This window comes from Saimiri boliviensis, chromosome 17 (genome assembly GCF_048565385.1).
Source record: "Saimiri boliviensis isolate mSaiBol1 chromosome 17, mSaiBol1.pri, whole genome shotgun sequence".
Taxonomy (NCBI): domain Eukaryota; kingdom Metazoa; phylum Chordata; class Mammalia; order Primates; family Cebidae; genus Saimiri; species Saimiri boliviensis.
The window spans coordinates 43,863,330-43,880,337 of record NC_133465.1 but is presented as its reverse complement, the minus strand read 5'-3'; the positions used below and the strand labels follow the sequence as shown (position 1 = coordinate 43,880,337).

General features: G+C 37.6%; 1 protein-coding gene across 3 annotated transcripts in view; it reads left to right on the top strand.

The window, feature by feature from the left end:
• NPEPPS (aminopeptidase puromycin sensitive) overlaps positions 1-17,008 on the top strand; it is a 101,555-nt gene that overhangs the window by 43,599 nt on the left and 40,948 nt on the right. For all 3 annotated transcript variants that reach the window (XM_074388658.1, XM_039475946.2, XM_074388657.1), the window contains exons 4-9: positions 5,907-6,028; positions 9,927-10,034; positions 12,725-12,925; positions 13,371-13,467; positions 13,580-13,613; positions 14,464-14,578. In XM_074388658.1, coding sequence (XP_074244759.1) covers positions 5,907-6,028; positions 9,927-10,034; positions 12,725-12,925; positions 13,371-13,467; positions 13,580-13,613; positions 14,464-14,578 — 677 coding nt within the window. The remainder of the gene's footprint in view (positions 1-5,906; positions 6,029-9,926; positions 10,035-12,724; positions 12,926-13,370; positions 13,468-13,579; positions 13,614-14,463; positions 14,579-17,008) is intronic.

The following is a 17,008-nucleotide window of genomic DNA, read 5'->3' as shown; positions in this document are numbered from 1 at the left end:
CCATATTAAGGGCTTTTGAAAGAGGTCCATGGCAACTTTTGGGCCACGAGCATTTCCTTCTATGGAAGTTGGGCTACGAAAACCAAGGTTTCCACCTCCTGTCCCTCTATATTCTCTTTAAATGAATAAGCAAAGACAAACAGGACAAGGCCTGGCTCGGTGGCTCACGCCTGTAATCCCAGGACTATGGGAGGCTGAGGCGGGACAATCACCTGAGGTCTGGAGTTCGAGACCAGACTGACCAACATGGAGAAACCCCGTCTCTGCTAAAAATACAAAATTAGCCAGGTGTGGTGGTGCATCCCTGTAATCCCAGCTACTTGGAAGACTGAGGCAGGAGAATCACTTGAACAGGTAGAGGTTGCGGTAAGCTGAGATCACACCACTGCACTCCAGCCTGGGCAATAGAACGAGACTCTGTCTCAAAAAAAAAAAAAAAAAAAAGGACAGAAACTAAAGATCATTCTACTCTAAAATGTAATGTATTGTTTTTCAGTTTTACTTTTTTAAAAATACCTTTACCTAGGCTGGGTGTGGTGGCATATCTGTAATCCCAGGGCTTTGGGAGGCCAAGGCAGGCATATCACTTGAGACCAGGAGTTCAAGACCAGCTTGGCCAACATGGCAAAACCTTGTCTCTAACAAAAAATATAAAAATTAGCCAGTGTGATGGTGCATGCCTATAATCCCAGTGACTCTGAAGGCTGAGGCAGGAGAACTGCAGGCTGAGGCAGGAGAATTGCTTAAACCCAGGAGGTGGAGGTTTCAGTGAGCCAAGATTGGGCCACTGCACTCCAGCCTGGGTGATAAGAGTGAGACTCTGTCAAACAAACAAACAAACAAAAAATACCTTAACCTAGCTTCATCTTCTAAGTGAGTCCAAATCTCTGAAGTTAATGCTCACAGATGATTTTGATATACAACCAGAGATTAGATAGGTATTAAATGTTATTGAGGGCACAGAAGGAAAGATATGTTGATATGTTACTATTGTTAGGTATAAAAGCACAAAGAAATAGAAGAGTTTCTGAGCTTAGTATATGTGGAAGAAATTATATACAAATCAATTGGTGAAGTACTAAGGCTTTGATGTATGAACAAATGAAAAGGAGCAGATAATTCAAAAGGAAGAAAATGTTAATGACTACTAAGTATGTGAAAAGATATTCATTCAGCTTCCTAGTTATGAGAAATTTTTGCGTCTCATGTGAGCCGAAATTTAAAAAATTCCCAGTGATATGGCTGCCTTGATATTGGTAGGGTGAGTATAAATCTATGCAATTGTTTTGAAGAGCATTCTGGCAATATATATCAAAAGCCTAAATATGCTCATGTCCTTTGACCCAGCAATTCTGCTAATAGAAAAATATATCCCGAGGAAAAGTCATAAATACAGAAAATATGCCCAGAAGTATCTGAGATATTATTTATGGTAGTAGAAAATTATAATGACCTGTAATCCCAGCACTTCAGGAGGCCGAGGCAGGTGGATCACGAGGTCAAGAGATTGAGACCATCCTGGTCAACATGGTGAAACCCCGTCTCTACTAAAAATACAAAAAATTAGCTGGGCATGGTGGCACATGCCTGAAATCCCAGCTACTCAGGAGGCTGAGGCAGGAGAATTGCCTGAACCCAGGAGGCGGAGGTTGCGGTGAGCCGAGATCGCGCCATTGCACTCCAGCCTGGGTAACAAGAGCGAAACTCTGTTTCAAAAAAAAAAAAAAAGAAAATTATAATGAATATATTTGTTCAACATTAAGAAGATGATTAAGCCAGGAATGACATATCTATATAGTAAAATATGCTTACCAGTTAAAAGTGAGATTTGTGAATTCTTAACACTGTAATGTACTTACTATAATGTAAAATTGAAAAGCAGAATGTAAAATTACATATTTAACGTGATGAATCATGTCTCTAAATGGCACAAATAAAATGATGATTATGTCTGGGTTTTGTCTGGGTGTTGACATAATTGGTGATTTTTATTCTTACTCATACCATCCTGCCCAGCAACATGGCGAGACCCTGTCTCTGCCAGAAAACACAAAAATACAAAAAATTAGCTGGGCGTGGTGGTGGGCACCTGTAATCCCAACTACTTGGGAGGCTGAGGCAGGAGAATTGCTTGAACCCGGGAGGCGGAGGTTGCAGTGAGTGGAGATCATGCCACTGCACTCCAGCCTTGGCTACAAGAGCAAAACTCCATCTCAAAAAACAAAAAAGAATGAAGTTATCTTTTTCAAGACAGATTGATTGCACAAGTGATCTGATAATGAAGTAACTACTGAACTTAGGAGGACATTAATAACCTTTGTGTTCAGCCTCATCAGATTTAACAGTCATACAAACTGTTATACAGCTAAATAAAACATCTGCTTTTCTGAAATTGGCACCATTCTAAAATAGTGATTAAATTACCATAATTATTGTGAGGTCTAACAACCTCAGAATTAGTGGCTGAGGGTCCTGAGAGTGGTATTTATATGGCAAAACACTGATAGTTCTCAGCATTTTGAAGAGTCAAAAACAAGATAAGAAGTGGTGACACATGGTGAAACCCTGTCTTTACTAAAAACAAAAATTAGGTGTGGTAGTGCACGCCTGTATTCCCAACTACTAAGGAGCCTGAGGCAAGAGAATTGTTTGAACCCGGGAGACAGAAGTTGCAGTGTGCTGAGATTGCACCAGCGCACTTTAGCTTGGGCAACAGACTGAGACTCTGTTTCAAAAAAAAACACACAGCCGGGCGCGGTGGCTCAAGCCTGTAATCCCAGCACTTTGGGAGGCCGAGGCGGGTGGATCATAAGGTCAAGAGATCGAGACCATCCTGGTCAACATGGTGAAACCCCGTCTCTACTAAAAATACAAAAAATTAGCTGGGCGTGGTGGCTCGTGCCTGTAATCCCAGCTACTCAGGAGGCTGAGGCAGGAGAATTGCCTGAACCCAGGAGGCGGAGGTTGCGGTGAGCCGAGATCGCGCCACTGCACTCCAGCCTGGGTAACAAGAGCGAAACTCCGTCTCAAAAAAAAAAAAAAAAAAAAAAAAACAAAACACAAAGAAGTGGTGATACAAAGGCAAAGTACCTTTATTCCCTTTTTATATAAATTAAGCTGTCTTTATTTTTATAGCATTTATTGGGCTCATTAAATTTCTTATTACTAAAGTATTTCAAGATTTACTCCAGGTTTTACAATTGCTACTTTCCTAAGATTTAAATATTTAAGGTTTTGGTGGAAGTCTCAGTTTTTCAGTTGTTTAATTTATAAACGAGCTTGATGTATGTTTCAAAAGGTTTATAACCCCAAACAGATAAATATTTCATACATTGAATATGAAATAAGGTATCTAATTTGAGGAAGTACTATAAATTATGTGTGTTGATAGGTATAAAATTAGACAATTTGGCAATCAATTAATATGCTGTAAATTTGATAAGTGAAATATATTAAAAAGTCATTTTTTCTCCTACTTGCCCTAGAATTCCACTTTAAGAATAGTAAGTAAATACTTTGTAATTGGTATCATATAATGTGACACTAATTAAATTTATTAATGATTTTTAAATACTTTAACTTGTGTTTTGTTTGAATTTCAGGTAATAACTCTTTCCAATACTTTGTATTTTGTTTAGTATGCCACTTTTTGGAAGTGGTCACTGTCAATATCTTGTTATGGTTTGATGGCCTTGGAGATTTAAAACCGAGTAAAAGTGTAAGCAGCCTTTCTTATTTAGTTATGAGTTTTAAATACACTTTTATTCCAAGTAGGAAAACTTGCAAGTAGATTTACCATGATATGAAATATATTTTTAAAAATCTTAACAGTTGATTGACATAGTGAAACACACTGGCCAATTCCACTTATGGAATTGTAACATAAAATTCCATCATGCAGTTTCTGTTAAAGGTAGTAGGTTTTTATAACCTGTTAGGCCTTCTGTGCAAACTTCATTAATGTGAATACATTTGCTTTTTTAAAAAAATTAAGTGAATTTCTAATGAAAATAGAAATTTGACATTTTTAATTTAATTTTGTGTGAGTTTAATTTTTTAGTATATTTAGAATTATTTTACTATATTCATATATGCTGTCCCAGTAACCTGTCATTATCTTTAAAGAAAAAAGTATTTATTGTCCTCTTTAGATATTTACAAATATCTGATTTTAAAAAAATAACCATCACAAATGTCTATTCAATTAAGCTTCAGTCGAGTTGATTTTTTTTCTCAGAATGATTAAGCATATAGCACTTTGGTGATGACTTTGCTCTAAAGGTCTGAAATTTTCACTTAAATTACTTTCAGAACCAGTTTGAGGCATCAGGCTAAAACAGTTGGTAGTTTGTCATTTACTTATTCTGTAGACTCACACTCCATAACTTTTGGTCCTTTCCAAAAAGCAAATTCAGTTTTGTAAGATGAAGATTTGACTTTGAGATCATTCAAAAGAATGTCAGAGGGGCCGAGGTGGGCAGAACATTTTAGGTCAGGAGTTTGAGACCAGCTGGCCTACATGGCAAAACCCTCTCTCTACTAGAAATACAAAAACTAGCCAGGCATGGTGGGGCACACCTGTAGTCCCAGCTACTCGGGAGACTAAGGCACAAGACTTGCTTGAACCCAGAAGGCAGAGGCTGCAGTGAGCTGAGATCACACCACTGTACTCCAGCCTGGGTGGCAGAGTGAGCCTCTGTCTCAAAAACAAAACAAACAAACAAAAAAACAATGTCAGAGAGAAAGTCACAACATTTTGAACAACATCAAATGTCATTGCTCTTCAGCATTCCAGAATGACAATTCGAAACGTTAGAATATAAAAGTTTGGAATGATTGGCTAATTACTTTATAGTCGTGCCATATCTTTGATTTGTTAGATTCCCATGCTCTAATCTTGATATAAGTAGGACCTTTAAAAGGATCAGTTAAAAAGTCAACATTTCTCTACATTTTTTCCTGACTTGATTTGTAAAACACAGAATGGTAGATTACTGTTTTGCCATGCATCTATATTTACCAGATGATTACTAGATAATAAGAATAATCTTTTTATGTTATAAAAAGAAAGTATATAAACTAAAAAGGCATATATTTTTTGTCTAAATTGTTTTTGCTCTTATACAACAGTAGAATACATATTTAAGTTGTATTTTTATTTGCACTTAATAATTTATAAATGTATTTCTTTATCAGATTTCAAATGATTGAGGTGACTCGTAAGAATTTGTTTGATGCCCTGTTGCTGATCAAATCATTGGTCTTCTCCAGAGTTCCTTACAAAATTTTGTAATCAGTGTTCCATTTGGAGTAAACATTTAGTGTCTTGTTTTGATGATAGAGTAATTGGCTACATTTCTCTTTCTATGCATGAAATTGTGTAAAAGGACCAATTCACATGTATGATTGGCAGAGAGCATGAATTCTGGACTTAAACATTTTATCTCATTCTCACTATTTACTAATTGTATGACCTTGGGGAAGTTATTTAGCTTCTCAGCCTCAGTTTCCTTATCTGAAAAAATGGGGACAATATCTACTTCCAGGTTTATAAATAGTTATTATATATTTTAAAAGTATTATGAACAATAGCACATGTCAGGCATTTAAGAATAAATGTTTGTTTCTTTTCCTGTTCTTATTTTCACATATTGGTAGTTCGAGACTAAGTTAATAACTTTCTAGGCAGCCACCCTAAACATGGCTTTCAAGAGTTGTTTTAAGATTAGTCTACCTTTTATTTTAGTAAGTACTGTATTCTCTCCATTGCCAGGAGGAATATTTGAGAAAGGAAGGAATGACTTGAACATTGTGAATAGCCAACTTATAGTGTCTTGAGGACATATTTTTTGATAACTATATTTAACATTTCCATAAAATTGTTTTTTAATTATCTTTGATCACAGGTATGGGAACCTTAAAGATAGATTTTGTTGGAGAGCTGAATGACAAAATGAAAGGTTTCTATAGAAGTAAATATACTACCCCTTCTGGAGAGGTGCGCTATGCTGCTGTAACACAGTTTGAGGTATGGGTATTCTTCTCTAAAATATTATGATTCTTAAATTAGGCATTCTGATAAAGCTGCGTTTTGTTTTGTGGGGTGATTATTTGAGGCTAGGTGTTCTTGGCCATGATTATATTCATGATTTTAGAATTTTTATTTTATATTTAGCCATTATCTCTATAGAAAGGGGGGAATTAAGGGAATAGGTTGGAGAATGATTACATACAGTTATACACACACACACATTTTGCTACCTGAATTGCCTGTATACTGTATAATTTTATTGATTAAAATGTTTTCTTTGTATTTGGTATCTGTGGCTTTTCCCATAGCGTTAGCATTATTAGCTGTTTTCTAGCATTACTTTCCTTCTTTGACATCTTTTGTTTATCTTACTGTAGTATCTGAGCTGTCTTTGATTTTTTCTTTTTTCTTCATATGTATATAAATATATATACGTGCGTGTGTGTGTGTGTGTGTGTACATTTATTTGCCGTCCGATGTAGGCCAGGATGATTTTTATTTATTAAGTATTTACAAGTTATATAAATTGTTTTGAATCTGCTAGTTGTACTTTTAAGTGTTAAATCTAATTAATTTTATTTCTATAAATTTCAATATGGATAATGAACCAATTCATGATATTCATTCTTTTTGTTTTGTTTTGTTTTTTGAGACGGAGTTTTGCTCTTGTTACCCAGGCTGGAGTGCAATGGCGCGATCTCGGCTCACCGCAACCTCCGCCTCCTGGGTTCAAGCAATTCTCCTGTCTCAGCCTCCTGAGTAGCTGGGATTACAGGCACGCACCACCATGCCCAACTAATTTTTTGTATTTTTAGTAGAGACGGGGTTTCACCATGTTGACCAGGATGGTCTCGATCTCTTGACCTCGTGATCCACCCGCCTCGGCCTCCCAAAGTGCTGGGATTACAGGCTTGAGCCACCGCGCCTGGCCCTCATGATATCCATTCTTATGTTTCTGCCCATATCCCTATATTGTTTGCTTGTTTGGGATAACCTGAAATTTTTTTATCCGGTTTACTTCTAATTTGTTTTACCTGATGTATCTTCTCTTTCAATAATTTTATGTTACATTCTGTTTATAATAATATTTGCCACAGATATTTAGGTTTAATTCTATGTTTGAATGATTCCAATGCCTGTCTGTACCCCCTTTGAACATGTCATCCTGGATGGTTGGCTGATGTGTGTCTCTAAACAATTTTTTTAGGAGAAGGTATGTGGGTAATATAATTCCTAAGCCTTTGCATACCTGAAAAATCTTTCATTTGCCTTTATACATGACCAGATTTACTGGGTATATAGATTTGTTGATGAAAAAAAAAAGAAAAAACAGCAACTTTTGACATCCACAAGTTGTCTGGCACTCATAGCTAGCCCCTGTTATTTTCCTATTAGACATAATATTACAGAATAGCAACTTCAGACAAGGCTACTCTGAGACCATAATAAAGTGAGACAAAACACAAGCATTCATAATTTTGTCTAGGCACAGACAAAAGCAAGATCACTATGCTACCCATAAAATATCAAACATCTCCATCTCTCAGTTCAAATGAATGATGACTACTGCTTCTTTACCATTACAGTTTTAGACTTGCTCTAGTCTGGCCTCCGTATAGATAAGATTTATTGCGATACTTCCCCAAAGAATTGCTTCGGAGGACTTCTCGCAGCACTCAAGAGTGAATCCCTGCTTACTTAGACCCTCTTTCAAATCATCCGACCAAATCCTAAATCTGTATATAGTGAGCTCTTTATTACATTCTTTTTTTTTTTTTTTTTTTTTTTTTTTTGGAGACGGAGTTTCGCTCTTGTTACCCAGGCTGAAGTGCAATGGCGCAATCTCGGCTCACCGCAACCTCCGCCTCCTGGGTTCAGGCAATTCTCCTGCCTCAGCCTCCTGAGTAGCTGGGATTACAGGCACGTGCTACCATGCCCAGCTAATTTTTTGTATTTTTAGTAGAGACGGGGTTTCACCAAGTTGACCAGGATGGTCTCGATCTCTTGACCTCGTGATCCACCCGCCTCGGCCTCCCAAAGTGCTGGGATTACAGGCTTGAGCCACCGCGCCCGGCCTCTTACATTCTTACTGAGACACCAGTGGTTCCGTATTTTATGTGTTTTCTCTTGCCGTGAGTAATAGGCCCAACTTGTTCAATCATAAGAGTAGTACAATTGGCTTCCAAAAGTCTGTGAATATTGTTTCAAAATCTTTTACATCTCACTTTTTCAAGAGGAGGGGTCGCATTTCTTCTTCCTTTGTAGGTAAGATGTTGTTTTATTTTGCTTTATTTCTTCCTGCTTGCTTGTTAAATTGTATCTTGATCTTGAAAATTAAACTTTTTTTTAACCAGTTGTTCACTTTTCATTGATTTTTGCATAGTACTTGATGAACTCTATTGATTTTTAGATTCAGATCTTTTTTCAGTGTGTAAGAGTTTTTCTGTTATATCTTCACTGATATCTGTTCCATTCCCTTCTCAGTTAATACTGAGTTTAGCTCTAATTTAATGTCTTGCAAATGTACCTTTAATTTCTTTCATCCCTTTGTCATTTAGAAATCTTAAAACTTAAATCTTGTTATTTATGTCATTAATTTTCTCTAGTATAAATTCATTTCTCTACTGTTGCTGCTTCTAATTTAAATGCTCCTGTACTGCCATTTCTTTCCTTATACTCTCCTTTCTTTTCAGATGTCTTATTTATTCATTGATAGAATTTATGATTTATTTAATGTTTTTGAGAATGTAGTCAGCCATGTAACATTTTTTCCTTGGAGAAACCCTTTTCCATAAACTTCTTCTACCTCTTTGGATTTTGTTGTTTCTTTTCATGATACAGAATCTTGTCATTGGTTCCATTTTTATTTACTAAATAAATGGAACATTCTGTTTACTAAAGTTTCCTTTTCTTATGACTGATACCCTGCAGAACTGCTAAGTTTTATTTTGCTTTCATAATAAGTTTGATCTTTTTAAATTTTTAATGAAAGAATGAGGACTCTTAAGTAGGTCAAGTGGCGACAGTTTCATGTGTAGCATATGGAAATGCCATTAAATGAATGATCTGTTTTGAATTGATAGAGCCTCTGTCTTTAGTCCCATTGCTGCCATTCCAGATAAAGAACAAAGCACATCAAATATTGAGAATATTTTTATTTTTAATTTAAAAATAAAAGCCAGAGAGGCAACTTACCATGTTTTCCCAACTTTGAATTCTTTTTTTTTTTTTTTTTGTTGGAGACAAAGTTTCGCTCTTGTTACCCAGGCTGGAGTGCAATGGCACGATCTCGGCTCACTGCAACCTCCGCCTCCTGGGTTCAAGCAATTCTCCTGCCTTAGCCTCCCAAGTAGCTGGGATCACAGGCACACACCACCATGCCCAGCTAATTTTTGTATTTTTAGTAGAGATGGGGTTTCACCTTGTTGACCAGGATGGTCTCGATCTCTTGACCTCGTGATCCACCCGCCTCGACCTCCCAAAGTGCTGGGATTAGAGGCATGAGCCACTGTGCCCGGCCTCCAACTTTGAATTCTTATAGCATATTCTTTACTGCTCTGTGCTCTGTGTTGTGTTAATATCATTGATGAAGACATTTGCATTAAATTCAAAATGTTAAAATCTTTTATTAGAAACAAAAAATTAGTTATAAATAATTATAATATGTTGTTAAAATCCATAGCAGACCCAGTTCCTGGATAATTGCTGGAATGGCAGTGGTAACAAGTGTTGTATTTTCTTTCTAGTTAATGCCTAGCTTGTTGCCTGGCACTGAAGAGAAAGTAAATATTTGAACAAGGGAATGAATGAATGACAGAGAAAAATGATGACTGCTTTATGAAATAACTTGTTAGGTTAATTCTAAGGTATTTATATTTCATATTCTTTTCTTAAGGCTACTGATGCCCGGAGGGCTTTTCCTTGCTGGGATGAGCCTGCTATCAAAGCAACTTTTGATATCTCATTGGTTGTTCCTAAAGACAGAGTAGCTTTATCAAACATGGTATGTATGTGTTTATAAGTCTATCTAAATTTTTAATAGGCTTTAGCAGATTTAGTTTGCTGATTAGATGGGATAACATGAAACCACTTGCCACAGTGCTTGGTGTATTATAGGAACATAATGTTAGTTTTCTTTATTTTCAATAAGCCCTCTTTTTCTTTCTTTCTTTTTTTTTTTTCTTGTAGAGTTGGGGTCTCACTGTATTGCCCAGGCTGGTCTCAAATTCCTGGGCTCAAGCTGTCTTCCTGCCTCAGCCTCCCAAAGTGCTGGGATTATAGGCATGAGCCACCATGCCCAGCCAAGTTCTCTTTTTCTTGATAACCTTATTTTTGGAAGATTTTCTTCCTTGCCATATACCTTGTTAAGTATATTTATAAGATTATCCAATTCTTTTAATTCAGAGAGGCAAATAAGTGACATAAGTGACAAGTTTAATAGATTTATAGTACCTAAAAGAAAAAGATCTTGGACTAGATGTGGTGGCTTACACCAGTCATCCTAGCACTTTGGGAAGCCAAGGTGAGCAGATCACTTGAGGTCAGAAGTTGAAGACCAGCCTGTCCATCATGGTGAAAACCCATCTTTACTAAAAATACAAAAATTATCTGGGTGTGGTAGTGCAGATCTGTAGTCCCAGCTACTTGGGAGGCTGAGGTGAGAGGACCACTTGAACCCAGGAAGCAGAGGTTGCAGTGAGCCAAGAACACACCACTGCATTCCAGCCTGAGTGACAGAGCCAGAGCCTATCTCCAAAAAAAAAGATGAAAAAGGTCTTGACTTATTAAATGTCAAAAGAAAGCAAGGCACAGTGACTCTTGCCTGTAATCTCAGTGCTTTGGGAGGACAAAGCAGGAGGATTGCTTGAGGCTGGGAGTTTGAGACCAAATTGGGCAACATAGTGAGACCTCATTTCTATAAAAATTTAAAACTTAAAAATTAGCCGTTTGTGTAGTGGCATCCAAAAATAAATTAAGGAAAAAAAAACCCAGATATAGTGGCACTTGCCTGTAATCCTAGCTACTTAGGAGGCTGATGTGGGAGGATCTCTCAAACTTAGGAGTTCAGTGGTGCAGTGAACCATGATTGTGCCACTATATTCCAGCCTGGGTGACAGAGCAAGACTGCATCTCTTAAAAATAGGCCAGGCATGGTGGCTCATGCCTATAATCCAGCACTTTGGGAGGCTGAGGTAGGTGGATTATTTGAGGCTAGGAGTTCAAGACCAGCCTGGCCAACATAGTAAAACCCCATCTCTACTAACTTAAAAACTAGTGAGATATGGTGGCAGGCACCTGTAATCCCACCTACTTGGGAGGCTGAGGCAGGAGAATTGCTTGAACTTGGGAGATGGAGGCTGCAGTGAGCCGAGACTGCGCCACTGCACTCCAGCCTGGGCGACCAAGTGAGACTTTGTCTCACACACACGCAAAAGAAGTTAGAACACAGCAAGACCTTGTCTCTATTTAAAAAAAAAATTTTTTTTAATTCAAAGATACGGTTGCATAATGAAATATATTTAGGTTTCTGGCTGTTTGTATTATTGGAATGTGTTCTCTTCACCAGTGTTACTGATTTCATTCATAAACAGAGTAAGCATTCCCCACTTGAAGTGTATTGTCTAGGACTGTCTTGTGTGGGGAACTTGGAAAAACCTACTGCACCTGAAAATAACTGGCTTTTGCCTACTTGTTGGTGGAGAGAATCCCGTAAATAGAATGTCATTCTCTCCTCACATATTGTTAGAGAGGAGGCTAATATGTTAAACTGAAATATTCATTCACACTTCAGCATTAGTGAATTTATCAGTTTGTTCTTGAATAAGTCTTCCTTAGAAGGAAGAATAGAGAGAGCTTGAGGAAACAGAGCTTGAATAGGAAAAAGAGGGAGAGCACCATAGGGAAATTAGGGACTCTAAAGGTAAAGTTCAGATTTCTTCACAAATAAGATTAGAGCCAACTTTGGTAGAGAAAGCCCTAGCCCTAGAAGTTTGTATCCTTTGAAATGGAAGATTCTACAATATATTTTATTTTTATTAATAGTCATTTTCTTCTAAACCTATGTCAGTTGAAAAGTATAAGCCTTTACTTAAATCATCCCAATGCCTGGCTTATAATAAGTATTCAAGAAAAGTCCATTTCTCTTTTGTCTCACAGGTCCTTGGTAGTTCTAACACTTCAGCCTCCAACTTCTTTTTTTTTTTTTTGAGATGGAGTCTCACTCTGTCGCCAGGCTGTAGTGCAGTGGCATGATCTCGGCTCACTGCAACCAGCGCCTCCTGGGTTCAAGCGATTCTCCTACCTCAACCTCCCAAGTAGCTGGAACTACAGGCGTATGCCACCATGCCAGGCTAATTTTTGTATTTTTAGTAGAGATGGGGTTTACCATGTCTACTAAAGATGGTCTCGATCTCTTGACCTTGTGATCCGCACACCTCAGCCTCCCAAAGTGCTGGGATTGCAGGTATAGCCACCGTGCCCAGCCCTCCAACTTCTTAGTATGAGTGTTTTATTTATCAGACCACTTTCCTTCTTAAAGGCAGCATAAAAGCGCTGGATGAATTGTGACAGAGACATAAGCCATGCTAGAAAGGGGGAAAGAGATGCAATAAAGCCTACAGTTTTTGGCTGGTATTTGCTCTACGGTATTAATGTAAGCCTATTTAAATTTTTCTTTTTTTTTTTTCCTTAAAGAATGTAATTGACCGGAAACCATACCCTGATGATGAAAATTTAGTGGAAGTGAAGTTTGCCCGCACACCTGTTATGTCTACATATCTGGTGGCATTTGTTGTGGGTGAATATGACTTTGTAGAAACAAGGTCAAAAGATGGTGTGTGTGTCCGTGTTTACACTCCTGTTGGCAAAGCAGAGCAAGGAAAATTTGCGTTAGAGGTAAATGTACTTGAAGAGGATTGTTCCAACAGTCCATAACTCCAGGTTGGGGAATTTACATTTCTGATCAATTATTAGAACAGTTATTTATAATTTAATCTGAAAGTTGTGCTACTTGGTTATTTTTAATAGAATTTTGGAAATGCCAATCTTGGTGTTTTGTTATTTTATAAAATAGTAATTAAGAGAATGTAAGAGTGGAATTTCTCTAGGGAATGGGTGGGAAAATATGTAATTATATATTTACATATCAAGTTACAAATGGATTAAAGTTTGGCCATGTATTCAAAGTCTGGGGCTAAGGCAGTCCTCCGAGGTAGGGCTCCCCAGTATTAATTTCTAGTAATTTACGATACATTGGCTTGCAACAGGATTCCTTTCTGGGTTTCAATATGAATTATAATAAGATATTTATTAGATGGTTATTTTGTTTATACTTTTATAGGTTGCTGCTAAAACCTTGCCTTTTTATAAGGACTACTTCAATGTTCCTTATCCTCTACCTAAAATTGATCTCATTGCTATTGCAGACTTTGCAGCTGGTAAAGTAAATTTCATTTTATTGCTGAATTGTAATAACTTTTTAAAATTTTGTGACATTTGGTGAAAGAGTATGTATATGTATCAATAAATGTTTATATTTATTTTATGAAGGTGCCATGGAGAACTGGGGCCTTGTTACTTATAGGTATGTTAATGATGTATTACCCTGCCTTATCTTTTCAACCATTGATTTCATAAGGGTCTCCCTCCTAATCACAGTTGAGTAGCTTCTGCTTTATGATCTGGTATAAATTTTTCTACCTTCCCCCACATCGACACACATTTCAAGAATGCAGATGGACTCCCCTGCCTTTGGTGCTACTATCTGAGGGTGTAAGATTTTAAAGTGAGCATCTGGCATTAGTAGCATTTTTAGATATATTCTTGGCTCAGTTTCTCATTGTAGTGCCTTTCTTTCCTCCCAGTAGTTTCATAGCTATTTATCCAGCTTGAAGAACCATCCCTGATTTCATATCTTCTAGCCAAGTTTTCACATGTCTGTCACCACAACATAAACATGTGAGTTGTATAACTTTCAAAAGCAGAGCCTGTTTGTAAACAAATTTTTGCCTTCCACTTTCAGTTGCCTTCTTAAATGAGCTGTTTTAGACAGCCAGCTAAATGTTGTTTTTGTGACTGTGGAATGCGTCTTCCTCCACCACTCCCCTCATTTAATGGAAGGACTTCCTTTTCTCTCCACTTAGCACAGTAATCCCTAATCCCTTAGACAGTGGTTTTTCCAGAATTTCAGACAGCTAATCCTATCAACAAACTGATAATGAAACTTGTGTCACATCTTTGATATTCTGTTGTGTGAATTCTGTTGGGGTAGTCTTTAATCTTCCTGGAACTTTTTCTATCCATATTAGGAAATACATTTCCTAATATCTCTAAAGCCTAACTTGACCATCTCATTTACTGTCTGAATCTCCCCAACTTATGCATGCCCACTTTTATTGTTTAAATTTATTTATTTTTTCTTTTTTTAAACACAGGGAGACTGCATTGCTTATTGATCCAAAAAATTCCTGTTCTTCATCACGCCAGTGGGTTGCTCTGGTTGTGGGACATGAACTCGCCCATCAATGGTTTGGAAATCTTGTTACTATGGTATTTAATATTTTTAAGTGCTCAAATATATTTATCTTCATCCTACTGAACATTACTTTGGCTACATAGTATTTCAAGTTTGGCTGCAACACTGTGCCAAAAAAATAATTGAACGATAGAAAAGTTTTATTTTAAAAGGTCTGCTTTGAAAGGGCTTATCAGAATTTCCGCATTGAACAAGAGCATATGGACAGTCTTTATTCAACAGACACTTCCTAAACTGTTCTAGAATTTGTCTGTAAATGGGAAAAGTCAAGATACTAATTTGGGTGAGAGAAAAAGATTCCTCTTAGGTATAGGTGAATGAATCATGCAGTGAGATTCCAGGCTAACTGTAGTTTCTCGAATCTTATTGTTAATCTATTCACATCTGAAAGTAACCCGATGAATAACAAACTGATCTTTAATTAGAGAAAAATGTTTTTAGGAGTCAGTTTTTTCATTGCCTAAATGTTAAGTTGAAATTTAATGAAATAAAAGTAAACAGACTGCAGAGTAACTACAGAATAAAGTTGTATTAAGATCTGAACTGTTCTCTTGAAATTCTTGTTTGCAGTAAATGATCTCTGTCCTTTAGTCCTGACTTTTCACTGTTACTCTAAATAAATACCATTTATGAATGCCAGCTATGTTAGAGCTTAGGAGCACAGCATTTAATAAGTGAACTAGAAGTACCTCTTCAATTAAAGAACTGGGTATTTTGGAGCCAGCTAGATTCCCTGACAGCATTTTAGGCTGCCAAAGAGCAGAACGTAATTTGAATGTAGATTGAGTCCATACCTCATAGAAATAAGAATGTAAGACATTTAGCAACTATTACGTGTCTGAGAGAGTTTCTACAGAAAGTCAACTCTTGAAAATAAATCCTTTCCTTTTGTTTTACATGTTTAAAATTTTACATGTGAAAAAAAATTCTTTGAAATATAATTTCTTTTTTTTTTTTTGAGACGGAGTTTCGCTCTTGTTACCCAGACTGGAGTGCAATGGCACGATCTCGGCTCACCGCAACCTCTGCCTCCTGGGTTCAAGCAATTCTCCTGCCTCAGCCTCCCTAGTAGCTGGGTCTACAGGCGTGCGCCACCATGCCCCACTAATTTTTGTATTTTTAGTAGAGACGGGGTTCACCATATTGACCAGGATGGTCTCGATCTCTTGACCTCGTGATCCACCCGCCTCGGCCTCCCAAAGTGCTGCGATTACAGGCATGAGCCACTGCGCCCGGCCTGAAATATAATTTCATGTGGAACTATGTTTTGGTGCCTGTATTCAAATATGTGAAGAAATGGCCTTTTCTTCTAATGCAGCGAGTTTGCTACTTTGTACCAAATAATGTTTTTGCTTGGCTTTGAGAGAACTTCATGATTTTATTTTGAAACTACCAGAAATAAATTTTAGTAGGGGAAATGTATACATTCTTACTGTTTTTAAACAACTTTTTCCTGGGTTTGTGTTATTAAAGCTGAAATTCCAAGGGTTTAGGGATAGGTTGGAAAATAAATTTCATTTTATACCAGTTGATCTTAGGAAGCTACTAGGCAAATAGCCACTTACTACTTAATATCAATTTTTTTTTTTTTTAAAAGACAGAGTCTCACTCTGTCACTTAAGCTGGAGTGCAGTGGCACAATCATGGCTCATTACAGTCTTGACCTCTGGACTCAAGCGATCCTCCTATGTTCGCCTCCTGAGTAGCTGGGATTACAGGTGTGTGGATGTATGGCACCATACTCGGCTAATTTTTGCACTTTTTGTAGCGACAACGTTTTACTGTGTTACCTAGCTGGTCTCAAACTCCTGGGCTTAAGCAATCCTCCCATCTCAGCTTCCCAAAGTGCTGGGATTATAGGCATGAGCTATCACACCTGCCTTTTTTGTGGGGGGCTGATTGGGAGTGGGGAACAGGATCTCTCTCTGTCACACAAGATGGAGTGCAGTGGCACAATCATGGTTCACTGCAGCCTCATCTTCCTGGGCTTACGTAATCCTCTTGCCTTAGCCTCCCAACAGGTGTGTGTCACCATGACCAGCGAATTTTTTTACTTCTTTTTTTTTTATTTTTATTTTTATTTATTTATTTTTATTTATTTTTTATTTATTTATTTATTTTTGAGACGGAGTTTCGCTCTTGTTACCCAGGCTGGAGTGCAATGGCGCGATCTCGGCTCACCGCAACCTTCACCTCCTGGGTTCAGGCAATTCTCCTGCCTCAGCCTCCTGAGTAGCTGGGATTACAGGCACGCGCCACCATGCCCAGCTAATTTTACTTCTTAATTTTTTTTTTTTTTTTTTTTTGGGAGACAGAGTTTCACTCTTGTTACCCAGGCTGGAGTGCAATGGCGCGATCTTGGTTCACCGCAACCTCCGCCTCCTGGGTTCAGACAATTCTCCTGCCTCAGCTTCCTGAGTAGCTGGGATTACAGGCACACGCCA